The 27,926-nt window shown below is 45.3% G+C and overlaps 1 protein-coding gene across 1 annotated transcript in view; it reads right to left on the bottom strand.

The window, feature by feature from the left end:
* LOC146184876 (protein crumbs-like) overlaps positions 1-27,926 on the bottom strand; it is a 267,601-nt gene that overhangs the window by 61,857 nt on the left and 177,818 nt on the right. The window contains exons 10-17 of the mRNA XM_084609522.1: positions 27,680-27,836; positions 27,188-27,524; positions 17,941-18,214; positions 13,663-13,830; positions 13,251-13,372; positions 8,957-9,431; positions 5,585-6,470; positions 3,718-4,049 (exon numbers count right to left, since the gene is read on the bottom strand). Of these exons, the coding sequence (XP_084465648.1) occupies positions 3,718-4,049; positions 5,585-6,470; positions 8,957-9,431; positions 13,251-13,372; positions 13,663-13,830; positions 17,941-18,214; positions 27,188-27,524; positions 27,680-27,836 (2,751 nt within the window). The remainder of the gene's footprint in view (positions 1-3,717; positions 4,050-5,584; positions 6,471-8,956; positions 9,432-13,250; positions 13,373-13,662; positions 13,831-17,940; positions 18,215-27,187; positions 27,525-27,679; positions 27,837-27,926) is intronic.

Here is a 27,926-nt window from a genome sequence, read left to right as displayed (position 1 = left end):
AGCGCAGGGTCCGCTGCGCGCACAGCACCCAGCAGACCACGGTGCAGCAGACAGCCGCGCGCCCGTGCCATGGCAGACGCGCACTGAAACGCACCGACATCAAAACATAGGGTCTAACTAGGAGAGTGAAAAAACGGAGGAGGGAGCGGCTTCATCGACGCTTGGCTTGCGAAGGCTGGCCGCGTGACATCATGCTTCCTCCTAGCTTTTCCTTCCTCCATGTGCCCCACCTACTCTTCCTGCCCCTCAGATTCCTAGCAGAGTTAGTACGTTTACTGTATGCAGCAAACAGAAAGCACTTGCGATATCGCTTGGTTTCCACCAGTCAAGCGAGCACCACTCTGGTTGCTTTTATAGCCGGTAAACAGCGCCACAAGCTCTGGTCGCGTAATCGGGATGCACAAGCCTGTCAAAATTTTTATCTCCTAATCTACCGCAGGTTTGACTATGCAGCTTTGTTTTGGCTGACGCGGGTTTATTTTGATGATTGTCTACTTTTGAAGCTCCCAGACACTATCATCATTAGTTCCTACCACCCTGCGGTCGGACAAATAGCTACAGATTCTCATTTCCACCTTCTTCCTGCGTTGTTTGCTGGCTGCCATGGCGTCTCATAATCGTAAGCCATTGTCCTTGAAGGAGAAGTTGAACATCTTGGCAGTCGTCAACGCAAATCCGAAAAAGAATCGAATCGACATTGCAAATGACCTCGGACTGCCAGCATCAACTGTCAACATGATCGTGTCGAAGTGGAAGGAGATCAAAGGCAACGCGTTGGTGTTCGCCGCAGGGACAAAACAGGCCTGTGGAGCCAGGCATGGGGAGCTAGAATAAGCACTTCTGAAGTGGTTCAAACAAGTGAGGGCATCCGGTGTCAACTTTGACGGAAGTATTCTTCACAAGAAAGCAATGGGAATTGCAGATGTGCTTGAGATTGATGACTTCACTGCCTCGAATGGCTGGATTAGCCGCTTTCGTGCTCGGCATGCCATCGCGTATTGGCAAGTGAACAGCGAAGCTGCAAGTGTTAATCCAGCTGACATCGAAAACTGGATTTCGTTGCTGCCCGGAATTTTGAATGCACACGATCCACGAGACGTGTACGACACCGATGAACTGGGACTGTTCTTCAAGGTACAACTGAACAAAACGCTGTGCCTGAAAGGCGACGACTGTCACGGCGGCAAAGTAAGCAAAGACCGCGTGACGGTCCTTTTATGCTGCAGTGAAGATGGGAGCGATATGCTCAAGCCTTGGGTAATTGGGAAAGCCAAGAACCTGCGCTGTTTGCGCAATATCGCACATTTGCCTTGTGTTTATAAAAATAACACAAAGGCGTGGATGACGTGCAGCATTTTTGAAGTGTTCCTTCGGTACCTCGACGGATGACTCGGATCGAGAGGACGGAACGGGCTGCTGTTTCTAGACAATTGCACGGCCCACCTGAAGGACACTTTTCTTCGAAACGTCCGCATAATTTTACTTCAGAGCAACACAACGAGTCATCTACAGCCCTTAGATGCTGGGATTATAAAAAACGTGAAACACTTGTATAGAAAGTGCATTGTGCCACGATTCCTGGCTCGAGTTTCACGACAGCAGGACCCGGGGAAGTTGTCGTTGCTAGATGCAGTGCACTACTTGATCAGTTCATGGGAAAGCATTACTAGCGAAACTGTGCGTAACTGCTTTCACAAATGCGGTTTTCAGCGTGTGCCAGGGGCTGAGGAGACCCAGGAGCCCAGCGAAGACTATGCAGAGATCGACGAAGAGTTTCGGTCAACCGGTGCCGATGGCTTGTTTGCAGAGTTTGTTGCCGTCGAAGACAACGTGCTGACCTGTGAGCCGCAAAGCGTAGCCGAAATTGTGGGAGAGGTACGAGGCGGCGAAGCGTCTGATAGTGACCAAGACGACAAGGAGGACATCTCGACTACTTTCGCCCAGGCCACCACCGGACTTGATGCGCTGCGGAGTTTTTTCGGCGACAAAGATAACAGCGCTGCAGATAAAAACATGTATGAGCTAGAAAAGCAGCTCTACCTTTCTAATGGTCGCACCCTTCATCAGCGAACGCTGGTAGACTACTTTAAGCAGTGAAAATGGAAATAAATGCCCTTGCACATCGTTTTCGAGTCTTGATTTTCGGAAATCAAGGTGAGTTTGGATCATACGTTTTTCCGGATAATATGTTTTTTTCTCGCATTTAAAAAAAAACGTATCAACGAGGTTTTACTAATTCAAGGATAGACTGAATTCAGCAAAATATTCACAGAGATGCTCCATTTTATGTGAAGCAAATATTTACACAAGCAAAATGCATGACTGACATTTACAAATTAATGCATCATCACAGGTGCACTGTGGAGCACATACCAAATTCTGGAATCGAATATAAGCAGAAGATAGCAAACATTATTCAATTTATATTCAAAATTTGAAATTTTTGCACACGGCGAGATTGATAAACACTGCTAGACATGATAAACAGATACTTGAACATCTCAAAAGCAGAAACCAGAGTGGCCTGAAAAACTTTCACAACCACTAGAAGAATATTGTTTCAACACAGATTGTTTTAGACATTCATTTTTTTTCATTAGCAGTTAGAACATAGAATAACTTACCAGTATGGATTACTCACCCATCCTTAGAAACTTTCTTGCATTCCTATGAAGCAAAACTACTGGATTTACAATGTGAAGTCTAACACCATTTACACTCAGTGCTCTGTCCTGACTCACGAAAATGTTGCCTCGGAACGCATCATGGATCATGTTTTGTTATTGAAGAACTATAGACACCATATTTTGTTGGCATTTTTCTTTTCGATAATGATGCGTACGAAATTCTTGTATATGAATCACCGCATGATTTTCGCCTACGACTGCTAAGCAGTTTGTAATTGAATTTTCTTTTCTCACCAGTTTCGGTTTCGGTTTCAGCAGCCAAGATATGGCTGTGATGACACAATCAAGTCTAAGTCAAGCGCGGCATGAAAAAACAGCGATGTAATTGCTGACTCTTCACCTTTTATAATTCCTGTCCCTGAGGCAGGCTGGCTTTAGGGTTCTGATGAAATAAAACAACACAGAAACTATTATATTGCTGTTTTATTCATCCCTCACGTGAGCTAGACTTGACTTTGACGTCACAGCCATCGCTCGACTGTTGAAACCGAAACTGGCAAGAAAAGCAATTCGATTATAAATTATTAAGCAGCTTTAGGCGAATGTCATCATATGATTCATGTAAAGTAATGTCTTACGCATCTTTACAGAAAATAAAACCCAAACTCAAAAATAAAGTGTGTACACTACTTTGAGGTCTTTTTTTTTTTCCTAGTATTCTCATGCTATTTGGTCTCCTGTTATTGTCAACCTATGAACAGAAGCACCTGTTTCACATACTTCTGCACCACACACGCTCTATACTTTCAATGTATATTTTAGTTGCTTGCGCCCTTCCTGCAATGATCCTGAAGGAGATCGGCAGTATTTCTAAATAAATAAAAAATAATATTCCATCCATAAGGCAACATTTCAAACATAACTCAAAATTTTTGTCCGTTACACGCCCATTTTCCACATAGTTAAAGGGCACAGCAAAAAGGCACATGGTGGCATACAGTTTTTTGCAAAAAGTGCAATACTTTCTTAAGCCCTCTCAGATATGCGATCCAATAATTTCAGAGACCATCCCCTACACATTTGGTAGTACCTGAACAAAGTGAAGCTTGCCATCGTCGAGCCGTCGTGATGTGGCCGGACGCAGCATTGTGGCTGTGGAACTGGGCTCAACACTGCCACTGGCCAGCAAAAGCACTTCAAGCCGGCCATCACGGAGTCGTGCCGCCAGGAAGCTCTCGTCGCCCGAGGGCGAAGTCGAGGAGTGCTCGGCCCCCAAGTAGAAGAGCAAGCCAGAGGGGCTCCGGGTGCGCACAAACAGGCTGACCTCTACTCCCAGGCCCAGGCTTCCCCAGAATTCGGGCTTCACGCGCAGCTTGGTGAAACTCAGGCTGCCATGGTGGCCAAATGTGGCCGCTGGGTGGCCTACACGAGACGGCATACCTCACTACAAGAATATTTCATCCACTGGGCAGCTTTTGCACTAGACGTCCATTCTCTTTACATGTGGATGCATCATGAAGTTTACACTTTCATCAGCCAACTAGTTTAGGAACAATTAAGTTTACTTTCAGAAAACAAATCAATGCCAGTATCATCCAGAGAACCCTGCTTCCTACCATTACACAGAGTACAGTATTTCGAACACAAGGAATATAACTTGGCATAAAAATAATGCTGAAAGATTACCTTGCTCAGTCAAAGACACATTATCAAACTGATTTCACAGTGGCTAGTATGATGAGTAAAAAGTTCAGTCCAACATGCATACCTTCCACTCTCACTTTAGATGTTTGCCATTAAGATGCTTGTCTTACAATTGTGTCGCATCAGTAAGAGCTTACACTCTCGGTGACGCGCTCCAGCAATAACAGAATTTTACTCTGAGAACAGATGAGCACAGCGCAAGCACTACATAAGAAAAGGCAGGCTAGATTAAAACTACAACTTTTCAGGCTAATATTTTGTTTCTACATGCAACGCACTTACTTCAAATTATTCCAACTCCATCATCCCCTACTTAGCCACCCGTAACACTGCTACCCTTGCAAGCTGTATCGGGAAGTGGTAGCACAAACATGTTTTGATCCCAGCATGCTTCCAACAAAACTGTTCAAGTACTGAAATGCATCAATGATGTTGCCTGTTCTCTGGCACTGCAATATCAGTTTCAAAATCAAAATTATAAATATTACCTGTTCCAGACTGCTTTGATTGGTGTCAGCATGGCAAGGGACGACTAAGAATTCCAACTTGCGGGTAGAATGCCACTAAAGCTAACCAGCAAGAGTATGCAAATAACCACAATGCCCAGCTGCCCTTGCCATGAGAGAAGTTGAGACACAGTGCCTCGCCTGACTAAACAGTACAGTGACAAACTTCATTACATTTGCTCCGACTGCCTCCCAGTCAAATCTGAGCTAGCTAGAGCAACTTTAATGTGATAGCACTGAAAGCCTCATCAGTAAAAAATGTGAACCGTCAAAATTCAGTGATTGGCTGGAGGAAAGTGATGCCACGAGACTAGAAGTGTCATCTCTATGTAAAGTCATCGACGACTTCTAATACTTTCACACTGCCAACGCATAATGTAATTAGGCATTTCAACCAAGAATGTAGTGTAGAGATGAGGACGACACAAGCCAGAACAGGACAGTTGCTAACATTGTGTGCGACAGATTGGCCCCTCAGTCGACTCATCAGATGTTCATGTGAATTTTTCATCGACGTTGCAAACGCCAGAATTTAACGATTAATGTGCCTTTTCCCGGTACAATTGCTACTACCTGGGAAAAAAAAAAAGGAAAAAAGGATCCTGCAGCACAGCGCAGTATTCGAGCTCAAAAGAAAACTGTCCTATTAGGAGGACTCAGTGCTGTCAAGGCTATGTGCAGTAACAAAGGTGGAGTGCTACACAGCAGAGCAACATATATAGAAAAATGGAAAAGGAAAGCACTTACTGTGGTTGCATCGTTCTCCATAGTAGGGCCGATGGCAGTGACACTCATGTTGGTTCCAGAGATCCACGCACGTGCCCTGACCACTGCACGTGTCAGTCACACACTGTTGCTCACGTAGACATCCCTCTGTGAGCCCAGCCTGGTCACGGGGCAGCTGCAGCACACCATCAAGCCTGACTTCTCGCATACAGCCCACAAATCCACTTGCATTTTGTTTCTGGAAACTTTTTGCACCAGACACATCATCGAGGTAAGACTGTCCACTCCCAAGGACAACCGAAGAAAGAGCAACTGCTGGATCATAGCCAGGCAACAGCGCAGTCGTATTGGGGCCATCTAGCAGTGACAATGACATCAGATCCGATGACACTTCTAGAAGCAGTCCCTTCCATTCAGCATTGTTGAGCGCTTCGCCAATGGTAGCCAAAACTGAGTCGTCTGCAGCCTTTACCAGCAGCCGACCTTCGGACAGGGCAATCAGCAGCACCCAGCTCTTATTCAATGCCACACGTGCCAGCAGACCCGAAGGAAGAGTTGTCCGGAACTGCATCTGCAATCTGTGGTGGCTTGATGGCTCTTCGTGCTGCTGCTGGCCAATGCCAAGCTTCCAGGCAGACTCGCTACCCAACGATGCGGTTGTGACCGTCTGGCAAACGTCACCCGCAAAGCCTGCCAAACAGTGGCAGCGGTAAGAATGCTGCCCATCACGGGTCAGGAATGGCTCACAGCGGGCACCATTTAAACAAGGCCTCTCTTGACAGCCAATCAGGAGTGTCGAGCAGTTCTTGTCGCCAAACCCATCAACGCATACACACTGGTAGTTAGCAACCAGGTCCCGGCAGGTGGCACCGTTGCGGCATGGTTGGTAAGCCTCGCACTCGTTCACCTGGAGTGTAGGAGCAGCAAATATATTTGTTACATTTTGGCCCAAGAGAGCAACTGCTACGAGACTCTTGAAACTGTAATCCAAAGACCTTTCCTTGCACAGAAACTCTGCTATCAATGCCATACAACAGATCTTAAATATGAGCCCAGCAAACAATCTTAAGAACCAGAATGGCCAGTCATACACTAAATAAACTTTGAAACTATCAAGCTGCTTTGAAAAAGGCATCAGTGACAATTAATAGATCGACACAGCTATATTAATAAGGGGGGACATGACCTTTGAAAACTGAAAAATGGCGAAACAGTCGATTTTTGGAAGATAATTATTCTGGTAGTATGTCTTATAAACTACTCTTTTTGTAATTATCAATTCCAAACTCCCCATAGAAATACTCGAAATTAATTATATAACAAGCAGCGGTAGCCGCGGAGCAGCAAGCAAGCACCGAAAATTCCCAAACTTCGCGCACGCCATTTCTCTCCCGCCGAACTGAGCGCCGCCATCTTGGTCATGTTTTGCTTGTGAATTCTTGCGCTTTCTTGGTTGCTCCTGGCCCTATGGGGCTGGGACTGGTAGGTCACTGCGCTTGCGGCAGGGGCTAGCCTGCCACCACATTTTTATCTGTTGTAGACCGTCATTGCACCCGCTACTGTTTTGGTGGTGGATGATGGCTGCTGCGACGCGCGTCTTTCTCCCCCTTTTCTTTTTTTTTCTTCTCTATTTTCTCTTCTGTCCGCACGAGGCAGCAGAGTTGGCTTAGCTACAGAGCCAGTAGCAGGCCTGTGCATTTTCTTTTCCTTCTTCCTTCAGTCACAACAACCCTCAGCGGCGGCGACGTCGGCATGGCCAAGGCGTGGCTTGCTTCAGATTGGGAGCCTTGCGGCGGCTTTAGAGTTTCCCACCTTCGAATTCAAGGCTGCCATTGGGAAAAGCGCGCTCTCCATGAAAACGCGGGGGATTGGGCGACTGCTATTGGCTGCTGCGTCCGCTGACGCGTCTGTCTCCACCGGCTACCTCCTCGAGTCGTCTGCTCTGGCTCTTTGCTTTCTTTGTTAGCTGTTTTTGTTCTTCGTGAGTTCTGTTCGCCTTTCGCCATTTTTGCGATCGCCGGATTTACGATCTCTCTTCATGCCCTCTGAATGGTTTCGAGCAACGTGTTTAACGTTACATGGTCGCTCACGATGCCTCGAGATGCAACACACGTTCAGTGCACGGAAGCGAAGGTCGTCCTCATGGCGAGGCGCGCCTACGACGACTGCATCGACGCCTGCAACGTCCTAGCATCTAGCTGTTACAGTGGAACTTAGAAAACAAGGAAATTAAAAAAAAGCCCAGAGTCTTGCCTCGTGATACCTATCCAGAAATTACCAAAATCAATTTCACAACTCCAACACATTCCGCAAATTCTACAGGCCTGGATGCATGTGACTTGATAACCAGCATACACAGCTTTATGAAACTAAATAGTTATTCAAATGTCTATGCTATGAGCCTGTTCTAAAAATTTCAATGAGATATCTTCACAAACAAAAACGTTAGCGTTCTCTCAACCTTCTAGGGCCGTTTTCTCGGAATCACTTTTTTGCCTAGTGTGGCTGCTTAGGACAACAGTATCTCGGGAACCGCTTATCAGACTTTCATGAGGTTTCTTTTATTCCATACATCAATAAATTTCTGAGGGCAAGACGATTTCATTTTTTCAAGATATTGTGTCTGGAATTAATGACAAACAATTGAAACTTGGTTAATGCAGGTCTGATTACTAACAATACTGATTTTGGGACTGTGCCAAAATGTTTCAGCGAGGAAACTTGGGAAAGAGAATTGTCTTGCCCTGGGGTAACTATCCAGGAGTGACCATAACGAATTGCACAGTGCCAGCACGTTTTGCAAATTCTCCAGACCTGCCCCAAGGGATCTATGTAAACCATTTTGATATACTCTAACTGGAGAACCAATGAGCCCGGCTCCATGAGACTTGGTAGATCTTCAATGTTAGTACTATGAGCCTACCCTGAAAATTTCATTCAAATATCTCAAGAAATAAAAAAGTCGGTGTTCAAGGGTAGCCTCCCCCCCCCCCCCCTTTCTTTACTAGGCATGTGTAGGCTTTAGGTGAATTTAGCCTCTACTTGTGTAACATAAAAGCCACAAATGCAGTGTCAAAAGCGAAATTTAGAAACCGTGCACAACTTGTGCGCAGTACACACGTTTGCAACAACACCCAGATCTGGCAGTTGACTGCAGTTAAAGTGGCGTTAGATCAAAAACAGAATCAATCTATTTACCAAACACTACCCAGTGTATAAAAGGTGCCTATTTGCTCTTTTTTCTTTCCTTTACATTCTGCGATGCACTTGACATTAAGTTATTTGTTATTTATTCTAAGAAACGAAAATGCACAGTGCCTACTTCTGCTATGAAAGTGGAAATGCACAGGGTTTAAACAGCTTTTTTAAGCTGAAGTAACAAACAAAATTCACCTCAGTTCCACAGTCAGCACCTTCGTAGCCTGGCTCACACTCGCACCGATATGCATTCACAAGGTCGACGCAACGCCCGTGAATGCTGCAGTCATGACCAGGACAGTCGTCGATGTTGACCTCGCACCGTGTCCCATTAAACCCAGGCGGGCAGAGGCAAACAAATCCAGCAGCCGTGGCATAGCTGAAGCTCTGGAACAGCCCCAGGTAGTTCTCCTGGTAAAGGCTCGCATTGGAGCGTTCGAGGCATGCTGCCCCATTCTCGCAAGGTGGAGTCGACGGTGTGGGAGGGTCACAGTCAGGCACATCAACTTCACAGGCAGCCCCCTCGTAGCCATCAAAGCAATGACAGTAGAAGCCACGCACCCGATCTTCACACGTACCACCGTGCTGACAGGCCCCCGGGTAGCAGTCGTCAATGTTGCTCTCACAGTGCACACCTTTAAAGCCCGTGTCAGTGCAGTTGCACTCGTACCTGCGCAGTTGAGGAAGGCACATAAGGCTAGATAGTTACAACTAAGTTTGTAGCTCAAAGACTTAAGAAAGCACAGGAAAAAACCAACAGAGCAACGCAAAGCAAAACATGAAGCACTGTTTCCAATTTCACTCAGCTGGAGCTGAACTGGAGATTCCAGCTAAGACTTTCAGCACTGTTTAGAAACAATTTTTTTGGAATTGATGCTGCGAGCATGAGATGGTGGCTTCCAGACTTGCCAGGTTGGTTCGCGAATGTGAGACAATGGCATGCTTGCAGGACCCATCGCCTCGCACTCATAGCTTCAACTACACTGCGAACAACTCGAGATGAAGAGCAGTTTCCCTGCCACAGTACAGCAACCAGTTACAGACAATAATATCTAATCTGTAAATATTTCACCCATTAATTTTAAGCATCTTATTAACAATTTTAGATCTGCACCTGGTCATTGGTTAAAGACACGAAAAGCATTCAGTGACCAGTTAGCAGACAGAAGCTGTGCATTACTGAAAAAGAACATGGTAGGAAAGTGGATGTCATATCTCAGCCCCACAGCGAACTCAGCTCTGCCCTCCAGGACTTTGCACTGTAACGTGGTGCCAGTGTGCCACATCAAGCACACCGCTATGTTCCTATCAAATTTCTTCTGACTGTGGCCATGCCAGTGTTTGTGTCCGTTCATCCACAGAAAAGTGGCAATGAAACTTCCAGAGCTGAGAAAATTATTAACGGAAAATTCAAAGCAGTTCTCCGAGTTCACAGAGCATTGTACAATTTGGGAATGAGTATGGGGAAATTTTATGCTAAGGTCCCATGTCATCCCTATAAACAATAAACCTTGGCTAGTCCTAAAAAAAAAAACAAAAAGATACAGCTGTATTATCCCACACATGCTAAACGATATGTCTCTCACAAAAACTGTGCTCTCGTCAGAGTGCGTATGAAAGCTGCACCTTTTGGTTAAGCTTTTTGGTTAAGCCTTATAGATTCCATGCTCCCCTCAAGAAGTGCATTTGCTCACTGTCTGCACGAGCATGCCTTCACTTCTAATTCACTTTTCCTCTTAGTAGAGTTTTTCGTCTTAACTGAATGAATTTCTCATGCATTGTTTACCTCACGACTAAGCCTCATTACTCACATAACATGTCATTAACCCCAACTTCACAACAAAAATCACTTCATCACACAGTCATCAGCCCATAAACTCACACACACATGCTTATATCTGAAAACAATGCACAGAGTCATCACACAGCTTTGGACTAATTTAGTAGCCATCATTTCTAATAGTATTTGCATTAGACTTCACATTGTCACAAATACATACAAGTAAACCCTCAATAATTCAAAGTCTTATTTCAAATTCCACACAATTTTAAGGAATTTTTGCAGTCCCATAACTTTTAATGTCAATTTGACCAGATAATTCGAAGCGGCAGCATCCAAAATTTGGCCACTCAACCTATTTGTAAAGAGTAAAGTAGCTGTGCATGAGTAGAAGGTAGTATGCATCCTGTGGCGAAAAGCCTGTTGCTGACAAGATGCATTGGGGCTCCATGCGTCAAATTAAATGCAAGTCTGTTCCACTATAGAAAATTTGAGTTGTGCACTGTCAGCCTGGCTTGTTCACACTGGCAACAACCCACTCGGAAGAGCACAAGGTAGCGAGAGAGAATGCACCACAGAATTCGAAACTATACAAACGTGCAGATTTGCCACAAGCCATTAAGACCTGTGAAAGGAAATAACAAGAAGAATACGATTGGGATGGAGCGCATTTGGCAAGCACTCGCAGATTATGACTAGCAGCTTACCGGTATCGCTCAAGAGGAACGTATACAACAGTTGCATCTTGCCTGTACTAACCTATGGGGCTGAAACGTGGAGGCTAACCAAGAGAGTTCTACTTAAGTTGAGGACAACCCAGAGGGCTATGGAACGAAAAATGGTAGAGGTAACATTAAGAGATAGAAAGCGTGCAGAGTGGGTCAGAGAAATAACTCAAGTTACCGAGATTCTAATAGAAATTAAGAAGAAGAAATGAACATGGGCAGGACATGTAGTGCGAAGAGAGGATAACCGATGGTCGCTGAGGGTAACAAACTGGATTCCACGGGAAGGAAAGCATAGCAGGGGGCGGCAGAAAGTTAGGTGGGCGGATTAGGCTAAGAAGTTCGCGGGGGTCAAGTGGATGCAGCTAGCACAGAACCGGGTTAAGTGGAGAAATATGGGAGAGGCCTTCGCCCTGCAGTAGGTATAATCAGGCTGATGATGATGATGATGATGATGATTAAGACCGCACTTGACTGTGAAATACATAGTGGAACGCAGTTTCACTTTTGATCTCTTTAAAAGTATTGCTTTAAGTTAAGTTGCATGTGCGCCATGACGCTACTATATAAAAAAAAAAAAATATTACGACAGCAGCACGAAGTCAGGGGTATATGCAGCACATTCTCACAATAATATTTTTTGCCTGCACTAGATTTTCTTCCGCTTGGTTAATTCAAACATTTTTTTGCGGTCACAGTGACTTTAACTGCTGTCACACAAGCATTTCGAAGGCCCTCGAACCAATTGTCTATCGACTCAAAGGCCTTTGAAGGTTGCCACACGGGTGTTCTTAATGGCCATTAAGTCGATAGTCTATCGAGTCAACGGAACAGCAAAACTCTATCGAGATCTCAAAGGCCTTCGAACGTCGCGCATGGTTGCTAGCGTTGACTCGACGAGCGCAACACGCACTCTTGTGCACAGCGAGTCTACGATACAAAAACGTTAACAAGCGTTACTAATACATATCTTTAATTTGTGCTGTAAAAAAATATTAGTGTGCGCAATAATTTAAAAGTAGCATCGCTCTTTTTTTCAGGCGCATTCTTTTTGCACTCTCTACCACTGTCACCTGCGCTGCCGAGAAAAGCAAACACAATGAAAAGCACAGCCATACGAACGTCAACGCGTTTAAAAAAAAACAAAGTTGCCCTTTAATAACAACTAAAAAAAAGAAAGGTAACAGTTATATTTTATTTTGCATTTATAGAAAGATTTTAGTTTTTAAACAACACTGAAAGCAACGATGGTAGCGTCACAAAAGTTTGGCGCCAAACACCAGAGCTATTTCAATAGCCTTCGAGTTTTGTTGTGTAGCAGTGGCACAACTCCTCAGAGTTTGATCGCAATTGAAAATCTCGAAGGCTATCGACTCAATCGCCTTCAAAAATGACCGTGTGACAGGGGTATAAATTAACAAGGCTTTACTAGCTATAAGTCAATAGGTCTTGCTGGGTACAAATTAAAGAGAGAAACAGTAAAATAAACTAATTTACCACCTCCTTGATGAATTTATTCGAGCTTTGGTTCTATTCCGTTTGCTGCTGTTCAGTTGTTTTTTTCAGACGGCATACAGACAAACACATTCCTTGGCAAGCTTCTTCCCTCAAGATTACTCTAATGCAAGATTAAGCATCAGGTCCATGCTCATCAACTGCAGTATATGTTTTTTTTTTTAGTGAACTGTGTGAGCTGTTGTACTTGTGCACCATTCTGAAACAGTGAAGTTTCTGAAACAGCTTACGACGAGGTTTAGAGCCATTAGTACTGACATTCCAACTGTGAAAAATGCTACAGCACAATTGCTTCATAAAGCACCTAGCAAGTGTGGCAGCCAATGCCTTCCACACTGATGATGGCTCCTGCTATGGTTAAGAGTCATAACCTGGACTCATTTCTGACTTCATCAAGTTTAGACTTCCCTAATCCTGACATCATCAAGGGAAGCCTTGCAGATTTTGAAAACCAAAGAGAGAGGCTCACCCATTGACAAGGTCAAGGCAGCTTGCTCCATTAAGACATGGTCCTGACTGGCACTCGTCAATGTCGATTTCACAGCGGAGACCCTCATAGCCCGCAGGGCAGACGCAACGAAATCCATTCACCTGCAGCGAGTCATCCCATTGCAACAATCCTATTAACCATTCAAAGTTTTGGCATGCATTGCAGGACAAGTTGAAACCAAGGTTTATAAAGGAACCTCAAAATAGTTTAACTGAAAGTCAGCATCAGACTTCTGCTGTTCCCATAACACAACGGTACTAACAGTACTACAAGTGCAAGCAGGATCATAAAGACAATTCTTAGGTGCCCATACACATCTGCATTAATGGCCAATAGAGTTTGTGCCTCAGTCGGAAGCATCCTAACCACTCCTCACTGCCTATCCACTAACCTGGTCCAGGCAGGTAGAACCATGCATGCATGGACTGGAATCACATTCGTTGAAGTCGATCTCGCAGTGGTCGCCCAAGTAGCCACCGGGGCAGACACACTTGTACTCGTTAACACCATCGACGCAGGTTGCTCCATTGCGGCATGGCTGTGAAAGGCACTCGTTGACCTGTATAATGGGGGAAAAAAAAAAAAATCGCATGACAGCTCCATTAGAGAACAGCAGCAGAGGGAGCGACAAGAACTCGTCTGCTTCTGCACACAGCGCGCTAGAGCACTGGTCCCAATCACCACTTTTGTGCCGAAGTTATGCCAGTTACCTAAAGCAACTAAAGCAACAAAAAATTGTCCATCCATCAGCCATAGACAGCATTTTGTATAATTTCACAGCTGTCAGTCTTCGCAGCTATTCCTTTTCCACCATTACAAAACAGCATGTGCATGGGTGCACACATGTGTGCAAATAACTCGCTCACAGAGAGATGCAACCAATATATATTTACAGCATCATACACAGTTAGTAAGCTTGCACATTTCTATTAAAATGAGGAAAGCAAGTGAACAATCCATGTGCATTGCAGAGAAGAAGACTCTTCAAGATTCCTTGCATTGTTTCGCATTCCAGCCACCCAGCCAAACTGCCAGAAGAAAAAGAACGAAAGAAAAAAAAAGGACATAGAGAATTGGCACACACTTCAAAAGCATCGAACCGTTTGAGCATCGAGCCTCTCTCAAGCAGAAGAAAAAAAATAAAAACAAATGACTCCCCAAGGTGCAACGACATATACGCGACATCACCCATGTGTCACATGATTGCGCAACCAGGACCTACAAAAATAAAGGTTGCCAGTCCTGCTTAGCCCAAATTAGAGGTTTCCCTAAAAACTGAAAAGTATTTGCAAACATCTATCCAGCACTCAAGAATACTTTCTAGTTTCACTAACGTTTTCAAAACTTCGTGGCTAGCATGAAAATAGAAAACTGGTCATAGATATGCTGAATGAAGTCTATAGATATGAAAAGCTCCTGCAACTTCTTTTTTTAAAGGTCAGTGTGTCTCACACATTCAAAAACTGCTGAATTCTATTAAATGGCAATTAAGTCTTCAAAAAACTGTACCTCACATCAAGATGCACTGCTAATTCCAAAGTAAGCAAAGCAGGAATGAATCTGCCAAAATACAGTCGAACCCAGTTATATCGAACCCGGATATATCGAATTTTGGTTATATCGAACTCACGGAACATCCCCTTGAAAATCCCATGTAAAAGTATAGGAAAGCCGCGTCATATGTCGAACTCCATTCACCGGTCGTTCGATATATCGAACTCCGCACCACGCACTGGAAAGTGTGCCTTCCCCAAAGACGATTGCATCCCCCTTGGCCGTTTGCCGCGTGACGTTTTCAAGCCACGCGTGGAAGGACAGTTCGGTGACGACTGGTCTGGGCAGCACCGTGCCCATTCCTCAAAGGCGCGCACATCTGCAGTTATCGTTTCCCGCGCGCCAGCACATGACGTTTGCAAGCCATGTGCATGGGTGTGCCCATTCTTTTACCAAGCTATCTCTCTCCTTCAGCACGCGCTACGCATGCGCCAAGCCAGCTCGGCCTGTTTTCAGACAGACGTCGGATGCTTTCTCCAGCGTGTGTTGCAAACCCTCTGCGCGCGGCGGCTGACGTGGCTATGGCGCCTGCGGACGTTAAGAACCGGCAGATCTCTCTCTCTTTTTTTTTCTTTTTCTTTTTTCTTTTTTGCGAGAGTAATCTAGTCTTATTGTTGTGCTGTACGTGCGGCGTAGCGTAAGATATGGCGGCTGCGGACGTTAAGAAGCAACAGGTTTTCTTTTTTTTTTTTTTTTTGGCAGGAGTCGTTTATCCTTGCATGAATGAATCAATGAAAGCACACGGTCAGCTGCTGCGATCATGATGCCCGCCCCAAGCGCGACGCAATAAATCGGACCAGGCATGTGCAATCAAGCCATCGCGGGCACTCTGCCTAGTTCGCTCCCTGCCATGGCAGGAGAACACGCCAAACACGCCGCCACATTATCGCTGCGCAGCATCTTGGCACGCTGCCAAGAAATGAGCTGTGGATGAAACGACTGAAACGGAGTGACGCGCGCCATTGACATGCAAGCAAAAACGCTCGCGATTTCTGCCCCTGCGACACAGAAACCTTGTTTTGAGCTGCCAAGGTGGCTCAAGTGGCGAAAGGGTTGCAGTTCCAACAAGTTTGAAACCTTTCACTCTGTCGCTGCCGCTCGTCGTCGTCGCTGATATCGCTCAATCGCTTAAACAAGCTGGCCCTAACGCTTTTTTTTTTTTTCTTAAATTCTCGGGTGCAAAAGTGGAGGGTGGGTTCATTATGCGAGTGGGTTGATTACGCGACAAATACGGTATCGTTTTTTTCGCATCGTAAGTGCCGTCACAAGCAGATTTCTGTATATCGAATTATCGATATATTGAACTATTTCGCGATCCCCTTCGAGTTCGATATATCCGGGTTCGACTGTATAAGTTAATTTGTGGGTACATTAACACGTCAGAATTAAACTTAGTTGGCAGTTATGCTTGCAGGATGCACAGCATAGTGACATGAAAATGTGTGTGCTTCAGATTTGGATGTGACTGTCTCAACTGAATAATTGCTATATACTATAGTGATGCCTCTCAGAATATAGAGGGTTCTGCATTCACCTTCAACTACGAGCCTCAGCTACATTACTCCAGGGTGCCTCCCGAGCCTCACACTAAAACATTGAGCTAAAGCTTTCGTGCTCCATGAGTTGTTATTGGCAGGTATATTTCTGGAGGTTTAAATTACATGAACGTGTGAATAGCCAAAAAAATAAATTCTGCAATTTTCAATATGACGGTCATGCAAAGTAAGAATTTAGGCCTGAATTTTATCTAGCTTCACAAAATTCCCAATGCAAACTGTGCAACATGTGGTGACACAACAGCATGAGGAACACAATGGACAAAGGAAAGCACACAGTCGTTTTTATAACCCAACAGCAGCAGCAGCAGCAACAGCAGCAGCAGCAGCAGCAGACACTGCTACCTCTGTGATAACTATGCTACTACATGTGGGGGAATTAGGAACAGTGCTCATTTCTACATGCCTTATTGCATGGTCCGGCTCACCACTTTTTATCTGCGAAACAAACTCTGTGCTTGCCTTGCATCACAACCATGAATGCATCAAGCTTCAAAGCCAACAGTTGGAGTGGTGCAAGGTGTGCACTGCACCACAATCAGCACAAAATTGCTCATGAACTCATTACGTGGTTTGCAGTATGGCTTTGGATCAACGCAATTATTACAAGAGAGCTACATTCTTCTTTTTGTTAGTATCCCAAGCCCATACACAGAGGCATTCAAATTTTGTAGAATCAAGTTTCTTTAAGGTAAGCAGTGACAAATACAATGTATGGTTTATAACGTTTAAGGTCCCAAAGCAACTTAGACTATGAGGACTACTGTAATTGAGGGCTCCGGAAATATTGGCTACCTGTGGTTCTTTAATGCGCAATGACATTGCACAGTACATGGGCACCTTACATTCTTCCTCCACTGAGAAGCGCACACTGCAGCCGGAACTGAACCCTGATCAGCCAGCTCAATAGTCCAGTGCCCTCACCACTGAGTGAATCCTAAGAAACCACATGCAGCTACTCCCAAATGGTGCTCTCACTCAAAGTGTCCCCTATGCAGCAAGGCCTGGTTTAATCAAAGTATTTCTCAGCACTCTGAAGCTCACACGAGCAACATTCTACTACTATATTCAAAATTTACAAAACAGCCACCACCAGTGACATGTGACACTAGATTAAACTGAGCTCAGATTACTGAGTTCTGGGAATATATCTGTGCCTGCAAAATAGTCCTCCGAAACATACCATTTTGCACAAAATTCCGCGACTGAAAAACAATGAGTCGCGAAGACACAATCATACAAATTTGTTCAAAGGGCACATTGCATTTTTTGTAGAACAATGTAAGCATTACGCTGCAGCCGGAAAGCCAGACAAGAAGCTGATATTGGGAGCCCACGAACAGCTTGATCAATACCTGCAAGTCTGTCTGATTATTCCATTATGTCCAATCGATACAGGCTAAAACCTAAGCATTGAATCCTTTGCCCTGTTTCAACGTTCACCATCAACTGCACTGCTGGTAACACCAGGGCTGTATCCATTAGTCAACAAGGGCAAGTATTTGAACGCTAAATGAACAAAACCAGTGTTTCCAACCCACAATGCAGAAAACGCCCACCTCAATATGGCAGTGGGTGCCAGTGTATCCGGGCCGGCAGAAGCACTCGTACCGGCCTGGATGGTTGCGGCAGAAAGAATCGTGTTGGCAAAGATGCACAGCGCACTCGTCCACGTCTTCGGCACAGCGTGCCCCCTGATAGCCACGGGGGCACTCACACTGGAAGCTTCCATCATCAGTCTCTCTGCAGGTGGCACCTGACACGCATGGGTTTGGACGACAGCGCTGCGGTTGCTGGGCAAAGCTTCCACACGCACCTTGTGGGTCGGTACATCTGGGCACAAAAGCGAGGCATTCGCAAATGAGCCACTCGCATCCATGACAAGGAATTTGTGAGGCTAGTTAGCCAGATGATTATGACTCGGGACTGGATTTACCATTTCCGCAGCTTCTTTACAATGCATTTTATTTTTATGGAGGCCTCCTATGCACAGAAAGGTCAGAGTTTTATCTAAGCTTGTTTCTTAGCAAGAGCAGTTTATGCACAATTGTAACACACAAATGGCTGATTGCAATATGAAACACTGTCATGTAAAAAAAAGCCAAGCAATTGCCCAGGTAAGTTATAGGATAAGTATCAACAACCTGACCGCCATCTATAATACCCAAAGTGAGAAACCTGAATGGATGCCAGTTCTGAGTGAACTGGCCAACCTAAAGCTCTTTGAAACTTTGCGAACTCTTACTTTTGCTAGAGCACTTTGTGGCATTATACTTTGACTTTGCCCCACTGTAAATATCATTGTTAACAGGAAATAAAGAAAAAGTTATATGTGATTGAGCTGTAAAACCCAAATATATATAGAGGTTTGTTTCTAAAGATTATGTTGCAAGGAAAACTAAATAGGAAAGTGAAGAAAAGCAAAATAAACAGGGGAGCAATGCGCATACCACATACACTTCCATCATGTAGTCAAGTGAAACCGGGTGCCTCTGTCCAATCGCACTCACATCGTCATAGCTTTATCAGGTTCTGATAAATACAGGTGTATTTGTTGCCTGCAACACACTGCTTACTGCTTCAGTCAGAGAACAAAGTTTTGGATAGGGAAGTTTAGTTAAGCTTACGGGGTTTAACGACCTAAAGCGACTCAGGTTATGAGCAATGCCATAGTAGAGGGCTCCAGAAATTTCGACCATCTGGGGTTCTGATATCGCAAGGCACATGGGTGCCCTGCTTTTCGCCTCCATTGAAAAGCGGCTGCTGCGGCCGGCATTCAATATTAGATTCTTAATGGATTGGAAAGAAAGAAAAAGCGACCACGGCTGAATCCAGAAAAAGCTAGGTGGCCTCTGATCTTATATTCCACGTGACGACAGCAGTGCCATTCTACCATTACAGAAGCTAGAAAAAAGCCTTTTCGTGACACTTCAGCATGGTTTACAGATGCCAGTGGGCTGTTACAGTTACAAAAACTGTCAGTGTACTTTTCATGCTGTGCCCAAACTGACAAAATAGAACTGCCCTATGTAATCAACAATCTTGCTATCTTACAGCACTCCGTGTTTCTGCACTTTGTGACCAACTGCAACATGTACACTCGATCAATAGGCAGCATGCTATGGCATACATAGATAGGCCAGCATGCACGAGGAGGAAGGGGGGAGGGGTGTAATGTATAAAATTTCCATTCATCTGATCTCCGAACGAAACACTGCGGTGCTCCAATGGCGCTCACTAGTTACGCCTTCAATTTCCACAAAGTACTACAGCCTAGCATGAGGCTATCGCAGCCAGAGATATACAGTAGAATCTCGGTGATACGAACTCGGCTGATACGAAATTTGGTGTGATACGAATTCATAAAATTCCCCGGCCGAATTGCACTGCGTTCAGTGGGCAAAAGATCAGATGCCCCGAACACTTTTTCTCTTCGCTACGGGTGATACGAACTTCGGTATCACGACTGGTCGAGGCCCACGCACACACGCACAGCGAGAAGAGCGTGCGCAGCGGTGCAGCGCTGATAGCACGGATCACGCACACACGCACGAAAGAAGAAAAGAAATACAGCGGGAAAAAACCGGCTTGGCAACCCGCGGCAGCAGCGAAGTTGGAGAAGGAGCGTTGTTGACGGCGGCAATATCTTGCCCCACCCCCTCTTCCGCTTTCTCTCTTTCTCTGCACCCTCCTCCCCCCCCCACCGCGTTTTTTTTATCTTGTTGTTGCTCTCTGCCAATTGGTGTTGTGTGCACGGCATTGCGGCCTTCTCCACATTTCTCCGCTGCCCCGTAGCCGTAGGCCATGCTCTTCTGCTTTCCGGAGTCTCCGCTGCAGCGGCAACACGTTGCTTCGTTTCCTCGTTTGTTGAGGCTGACAACGCGTTGATAGTGCGTTGTTTTGTGATAATCTCGGCAACGCAAAAGGATACCGCAGTGTCATGCTGTCAACATTGTCAACGATTGTTGGTCAGCAAGACCAAATTATGCAGAATGTGCAGCACTTCGCGATGAATTCTAAAAAAGCCAAAACTGCCCACCATGTGAAGTTGGAAGAGGTTCTACTAACGTGGTTCATTCAGAGAGGTCACGGCGACCGGCGTCAACATCGACGGAAAAGTGCTTTGCGAGAAGGCAGCGGACATCGCACTCACACTTGGAATTGATGACTTTCAGGCCTCCGGTGGATGGATTCACCTGTTCAAGGTGCGTCATAATCTTTCATACAAGACTACAAGACTGTTTATGGCAAAGGAAAAAAGTCGACGCCTCCGCCGTGGAAGACTGGATGACAACCACACTGCCGTCTTACATAGCGGGATATGAGGCACGTGATGTTTTCAATGTAGATGAAGCAGGGCTGTTTTACAATCTCCAGCCCGAAAAAAGTTTGTGGTTAAAAGGCGATGCCTGCCGGAGCGGACAAAAGAGCAAACAGCTTATTACAGTTTTGTTTTGTTGCAACGCCGACGGATCGGAAAAGATGCCACTGACAGTCATCATCATCATCAGCCTGACTATACCCACTGCAGGGCGAAGGCCTCTCCCATATTTCTCCACTTAACCCGGTTCTGTGCTAGCTGCATCCACTTGACCCCTGCGAACTTCTTAATCTCATCCGCCCACCTAACTTTCTGCCGCCCCCTGCTACGCTTTCCTTCCCTTGGAATCCAGTTTGTTACCCTAAGCGACCGTCGGTTATCCTCTCTTCGCACTACGTGTCCTGCCCATGTCCATTTCTTCTTCTTAATGTCCACTAGAATGTCGGTAACTTGAGTTATTTCTCTGACCCACTCTGCACGCTTCCTATCTCTCAATGTTACCCCTACCATTTTCCGTTCCATAGCCTTCTGGGTTGTCCTCAACTTAAGTAGAACTCTCTTGGTTAGCCTCCACGTTTCAGCGCCATAGGTGAGTACAGGTAAGATGCAATTGTTATATACTTTCCTCTTTAGCGATACCGGTAAGCTGCTAGACATAATCTGCGAGTGCTTGCCAAATGCGCTCCATCCCAATCTTATTCTTCTTGTTATTTCCTTTTCGTGGTCCGGATCTGCGGTTACTACCTGTCCTAAGTAGACATATTCGCCTACTACTTCCAGTACTTCGCTACCTAATGTAAACTGCTGTTCCTTCCCGAGGCTGTTGAACATTACCTTAGTCTTCTGCATATTGATTTTCAAGCCTACCTTTCTACTTTTCCTGTCTAGGTCATCAATCATTATTTGTAGTTCATCTCCAGAGTTGCTTAGCAAGGCAATGTCATCAGCAAATCGCAGATTACTAAGGTATTCTCCATCTACCCTTATCCCTAACTGCTCCCATTCCAAGTCTCTGAATACTTCCTCTAAGCAAGCTGTGAATAGTACTGGGGAGATTGTGTCTCCTTGCCTAACACCTTTCTTTATGGGAATTTTGTTACTTTCTTTATGCAGAACTATGGTTGCTGTGCAGCCACTATATATATCTTCCAGCACTTTCACGTATGGCTCGTCTACCCCCTGATTTCGCAATGCCTGCATCACCGCCAAGGTTTCAACTGAGTCAAATGCTTTTTCGTAATCAATGAATGCTATGTATAAGGGCTGGTTATATTCCGAGCATTTTTCTATCACCTGATTGATGGTATGGATATGATCGATAGTAGAGTACCGTTTCCGAAACCCTGCTTGATCCTTTGCTTGATTGAAGTCTAAGGTTGTCCTGATTCTATTAGCGATTACCTTAGTAAATACCTAATACGTAACAGACAGTAAGTTGATTGGTCTGTAATTTTTAAGGTCCTTAGAGTCCCCTTTCTTATGAATGAGGATAATGTCATTGGCAAGTAACAAAAGCCCCGATGCTTTAAGGCAGCCGGTCGATTGCCCTGCGTCTACAAGGCGAACAAAAAAGAATGGATGACGTCTTCTTTGTTTATGGAATTCGTCATGTACCTCGACCGCAAGATGTCTTGCCACAACAGAAAAATTGTTTTGCTGCTGGACCAGTGCACTGCCCATCCAAAACAAATGACACTACAGAGTGTTAAGGTGGTGTTTCTGCCCCCGAACGCAACAAATCATTTGCAACAACTGGATACTAGCATTATAAGGAATGTTAAGCACCATTTGAAAGCTTTGTTGGTGCGCCGCCTCCTCGCGAAGATTGAAAGGAAGGACGCGAATCTCCAGATTAGTCTTCTGGACGCTGTGCATTTTCTTGTAATTGCATGGGATCGCGTCATTCTTACGACCATCGCCAATTGTTTCGCGAAGTGTGGGATTTTCAAATCCGCTGTGGCTACTGCCTCGCAAGTGCTAGACCCGATTCCCATAGATGTCTGGAATCAACTTGACGTCTACTGTTGCGTCGACGATTTCGTCACCGCGAACGACGACCTCGCCACCTGTGGTCTCCGCACGGTTTAAGATATTGCGGAGGAAGCGTCACCACAGCCTGGCATTCCATGCAGTGACGAAGATGACGACGACCAAAGCATTGATGACCCACCACCAAGCAGCAGAAACGATGCACGCCATCGATGTTCTGCGGCGCGCCGTGACCTCAGAGTCTGTGCGGGAGAAGACAGCGGCCCAATTTTTCAGTTTTCAAAACTCTCTGTTATCAGATCTCGCGGAAAAGAAGGTGAAGAAAGATATACGCGACTTCTTTCAACGAAAATAAATATTTTGTACCTGTTGAAAGGTTTGAAAACGGATTTTGCTCGTTTTTTGGCGATACGAAATTTCGAGTGATATGAAAATTTTTGTCTCCCTTTGAATTTCGTATCACCGAGATTCTACTGTAGAATACAAAAACAAATATAAGCAATGAGCAGGATAAGTTAACTTGTACGTCCCTCGTAAAATAGAATGACAGAACACAATACAAGGGAATGCGGGGTAATGTTGGGTCTACACAAACCGATACGCTGACAGCCACTGACAGCTGCCATACGTGACGCATTCGTGGATCGCAAATTGACATGCAGCAACACAATACATGTCGCTGCAACATGTCACTGCATCGTGCCAGGGCACACCTGCAACTACCAAAGAGCGCACCCGTGCAGAAGGCAAACAGGCGAGAGTAAAGGGAGCGGCACACACAAAAACGAGACTTGCATAACGGACAAGGCTGTGCATTGTTTACTAGCGTCCACTTCCATTCTGCACAATTTCTGCCAAACAAGCGGAGGACTGACAAAAGCCTAGACGTTGGCCCGCGCATCTTGCTAAGTACAGCCCTCACGCTCTCTCACAGCATAGTTTCACTGTCGCACCTTTTGTTTGCAAATACATCTGGACTCATCGCAGACATTGCACCGCAGCACAACCTATATGTGAAGTCTCAGTGAGCTCCCTTTCAAGACTGCTGTGCTTAACCCCTGACAGTCCGAAACATTCACCGCCCCCGTTGTGGTCCGAAACTATTTTGCCTCTTTTTCGGCGCCCCAAAAGAAAATGACACCCATGCAAAAACACTTTTGCAAACTTTCACTCTACTTTTCTGTGCCCCTTAACAATATTTAGGCAGCGTGTGGAATTGCTCGAAGCATTCTCCTAGGTGCAGTCTGGAATTTTCATTGCAGGTTTAGCAGAAAAACACTTTCCTTCCTGCTCCCTTTGGTTTTCAAAGGCTTCTGCAGAGTGACCGTTTCCTCCTGCTTGTGCCCACATCTTTTCTTTCAACGATATATTTTGGGCAGAGCTAAGCATCGTGACTTGATGTTTGTCCCTCCAGGTAAGTGCTATGTATAGGTCTCCCTCCAGTAAGCAGCCACTTCACCTCTCCTCAAGTTCCTTCTTCAGCTAAGGCATTGTTTGCTTCCTGTTCATGCGAAGGGGAGCTCCTGAGGCTGTCAGTCATTGTGCTGCCATAATAAGGTTCAAATTTAGAGGTGTAGCCGGTTTGGCAATTAGCAAGCGCATCAACATTATAACATTTGAACGAAATTCGCCTCTTGAAGCCAAAGCACCTTTTGCCGATGCAAATTTTTGTCCTGGTGTTGAAATGCTCTCTTCATTTTGCACCAGTGTAGTGCACAATCCTTCCACTGTTTGGTTGGGCTGAAGAGGCATCCAGACTTCAAGAAACGCTCAGCATCCAAAAAATTTCAAGAAACTGCTTGTGTTTCAAGACATGCGGGCAAAAATGCATCTTCTTAAGGAGGTCCTGGCTGAAGTACTCCTTGACTTTGGGCTTGGGATTCAATGTTATATGTTCATTTGTGCACCTACAAAGGCTTTGAATTCTTCCACAAACACATCTTCTCAGTCTTTCCAAAGTAAGTGGTCTAGAAGAGCTCCCTCAGTTGAGATTTATTCCATGCAAAGCAGTCGGTTTTGAGCACAATAGTATCATCAATCAGTTTTTCTGTTAGGAAATATTGAGAGTAGTCCACCTTTCAGTTTAGATTGGATGCGCTTACTTGAGATCCCGGGTTCAAGATGGTGAACGGAATGGGTGTGAAGCCTGGACAAATGTTCATGTAGGATTTCCCGACAGTTGCACGTGGACACGTGTCACCAAAGCCACAGTCTCTAGCACTAGTCATTGCAGTCATTGCTGCGACAACTTGATTCTGTGGAATCACTGCCTTCATCATCTGACGGATGCAGGTAGTTTTCTTCACTGAAATGATCTTCACTTTTGCGAAAAAGGTTGGCAATTTTTTACTGCAGGTAACACTCTGCAAGCACGCAACCATTCTGTGCTGCCAGCAGCATGCAAACAGAACCACAGAACACTCTGGTGCTGAATTGTGCCAAAGTTCCAAAGCACTTATTTGCTGCCCTCTAGTTTAAAAAAATGCACAAGAAAAACCTCATTAATTCACTGTCTAAGGCGCATTTCGTGTAATGAAACAAAAATGCGTGCAATTCAACCACGGAAAAGCTTGTCGTGCGGCAGATTATTTGTGTTGTCAGGCAGGGTCCTCTCCTGTCATCCTCTTAAACTGTGTGTAGCCCAAACCACCACTGTACAATGTTTGATATGCGACCTTGTAAACTTTTGACTAGGGGTATGCAAATTCTGAATCGTAACTCTTGAATCAAATGTCAAATTGAATAAAAAATAAATAAATTAGGGAGCAGCTGAGGTTCCCTCTATGGATATGACGTGACAATAACAATGGTTCCCCATTGTGTGCCCTCATCTACTGCATACAGGCACTTTCCTGCCCTGCTCATTCAATCGCTAGTCCTCTCGCACATACTGCTTCGCATATAGTCATAAGTTGCCACGTTGTGTGAAGGACCACCCCTCAGCACAGGTATAAAGCCTCGCTTTAACTAAGCCACACCAGTGTTCTCATGTGGCCTAGGAATAGAGTGACATGGGATTAAGGGGTTCAATTTTTACTTCACCCCCGTCTCCAAGAAAGTGCCCGAGTTAAGTCCCATCATATGGTCTCATGAAGTCATACAACTCGCCGACCAATCAGTGCAATGCCATACCACCTGCCAGCCCCCACCTGCCCGAGGCACGCTCGTGATTTTTCGCTCAGAATGCCAATGCTAATGCCTACATCGCACCGAATACACAGACACCAGATTTTCTGGAGAATGGCGCATTTAATGCTATCACGTTAGTGTTAAAAAAGAGGCATTAAAGACTGCTTGCATGCAACAATGCAAAAGCATTACATTCCCTTGTAGCATGCTGGGTCATCCTACGTTGTGTAATGACGAACAGCCATGAATCATGACTACTGTAATGTTTCGAGCAATATGACACCCTGTTTACACAAACAGTGCTCATAAAGCTTCACGAAGCGGCATTACATATATTTCGATATAAATGAGAGAGCAACAGATCACTAGAAAGAACATAAAGCTGATCACACCAGCAAGAGGGAGTTCCACGACAGTGTAATGTCTGTCTGTTCCTATACACACCAGAGATGAACAGTGATTTGGCAGAAAAATGATTTCATAGAAGCAACAAATTCAATGTTAGAGTTAAAAGCAAATTCATGGCTTGGTTAAAGGCCGCTTTAACCAAGCTGTATGGACATGCCTGCATGGCCTAGGAGTAGTGTGTTTGGCTCAGCATCCAAGAGCCCTGAAAGGTCGATTTCTATCCCACCTTCCCACCTCAAAGGAGAAAGCCAAATTGACAGCTCTTCCAACTTTGTGACAGTATGAGGTCTCATCATGTCACATAATCCTACGACTCAGTGCTTGGCCATGTCACCTACAACTACCACCTGAAAGAGCCGTGCCCGCAATTTTTTCCTGACAACGCTAAGTACACTAGCAAGGGCAATGCCGACAAGCTGGAGTTTTTTCAGAACACTACCTTTAATGCTGCTGCATTAAAATAAAATTAATTTCTATCATTATTGAATAAATCCCCTTCATTTATCTAATGTCTAATGCATCTGTTTAGCTATGAATCTATTAGCTGTGTTTTCTGAAAAAGTGTTTGTCCCTAATTTAGATTACCTCCACTTATCTGCAACTGTTCAAAATATTTCATTTGATTTCAAAACAATAATTTGCTATTGCCTCTCTACGAAAAACTTTATATTCATATACCCTTACACAGAATCCAAGACAGATGACCACCCCAGCTTTCAAGAGCATACTGGGTTCTTCAAGGCTAAACGAATTGAACAGCCCTTGACCAAGCAACCTTTTGTTTGGAATCCTTGAACCTGCACCAAACAGTGTTCCTGCCCTCTCCATCCTCCCCTCAAATCACCTCCTTCAGAGGAAACAGCAACGGCTGTCAATGCAAGTCTAGACAGCTCACAAATCATCAACCTGCTGGGGTTATACTGAAAACACTCAAGTATACACGTGTGGCTCACACCCACCTGCACTCATAAGCACGTAGCCTGTCTATGCACTGCATTCCACTGGGGCACTGGTGGCCAGCACATTCATCCACGTTCTCCTCACAGCGACTGCCCCTGAGCCCCAGCGGGCAGGCACACACAAAGCCTTCTGTCTGCAGTTCGCTCAGGCGGCAGGTGGCATTGTTTGCACACGGTTGTGCACTGCAGGCATCCTTAGCAGGAGCGGCTGCAGCCTGGTCTTTTCCACACGACTCTCCCTTGTCTCTGCAGTCGCACTGCCAACCTGGCTCCCGACACAGCAAGGTTCCGTTGACGCAATCAGCCATGCAGACATTCTGGCTTTCACACAGCTCACCTGGAAGCAGCCAGAGAAGTCGCAGAAATTGCGATGCAGGAGCACTGCTTTGCAGAAGAACTCAAATATGCACCAGTTTCAAAATCAGCCTCAACTACAAGTGGTGCTACTCCAACTTCTACAACCGTGTGCCCCAATGATTCGATGAACCTTACCCGAGTATCCTGGCAGGCACTGGCAGCTGAACTGGCCACCCGCTGCTGGCTTGCAAGTGCCATGCAGACATGGGTTGATGCCTTGGCAGGGGTCATGTAGCCGATCACACTGCTTTCCTGTCCAACCAGCCTCGCATGTGCACACGAAGTCATTCACCTAAGAGCAGAAATTCAGCAGAGGGAAAAATATTGATGCCGGCACTGGAGAAGACAGCGACGACGAGAAAAAACAAGTGTGCAGACTTGC

Source organism: Amblyomma maculatum, chromosome 7 (genome assembly GCF_055883805.1).
Source record: "Amblyomma maculatum isolate TAMU_Amacu chromosome 7, ASM5588380v1, whole genome shotgun sequence".
Taxonomy (NCBI): domain Eukaryota; kingdom Metazoa; phylum Arthropoda; class Arachnida; order Ixodida; family Ixodidae; genus Amblyomma; species Amblyomma maculatum.
This window is presented reverse-complemented; position numbering and strand designations above follow the sequence as displayed.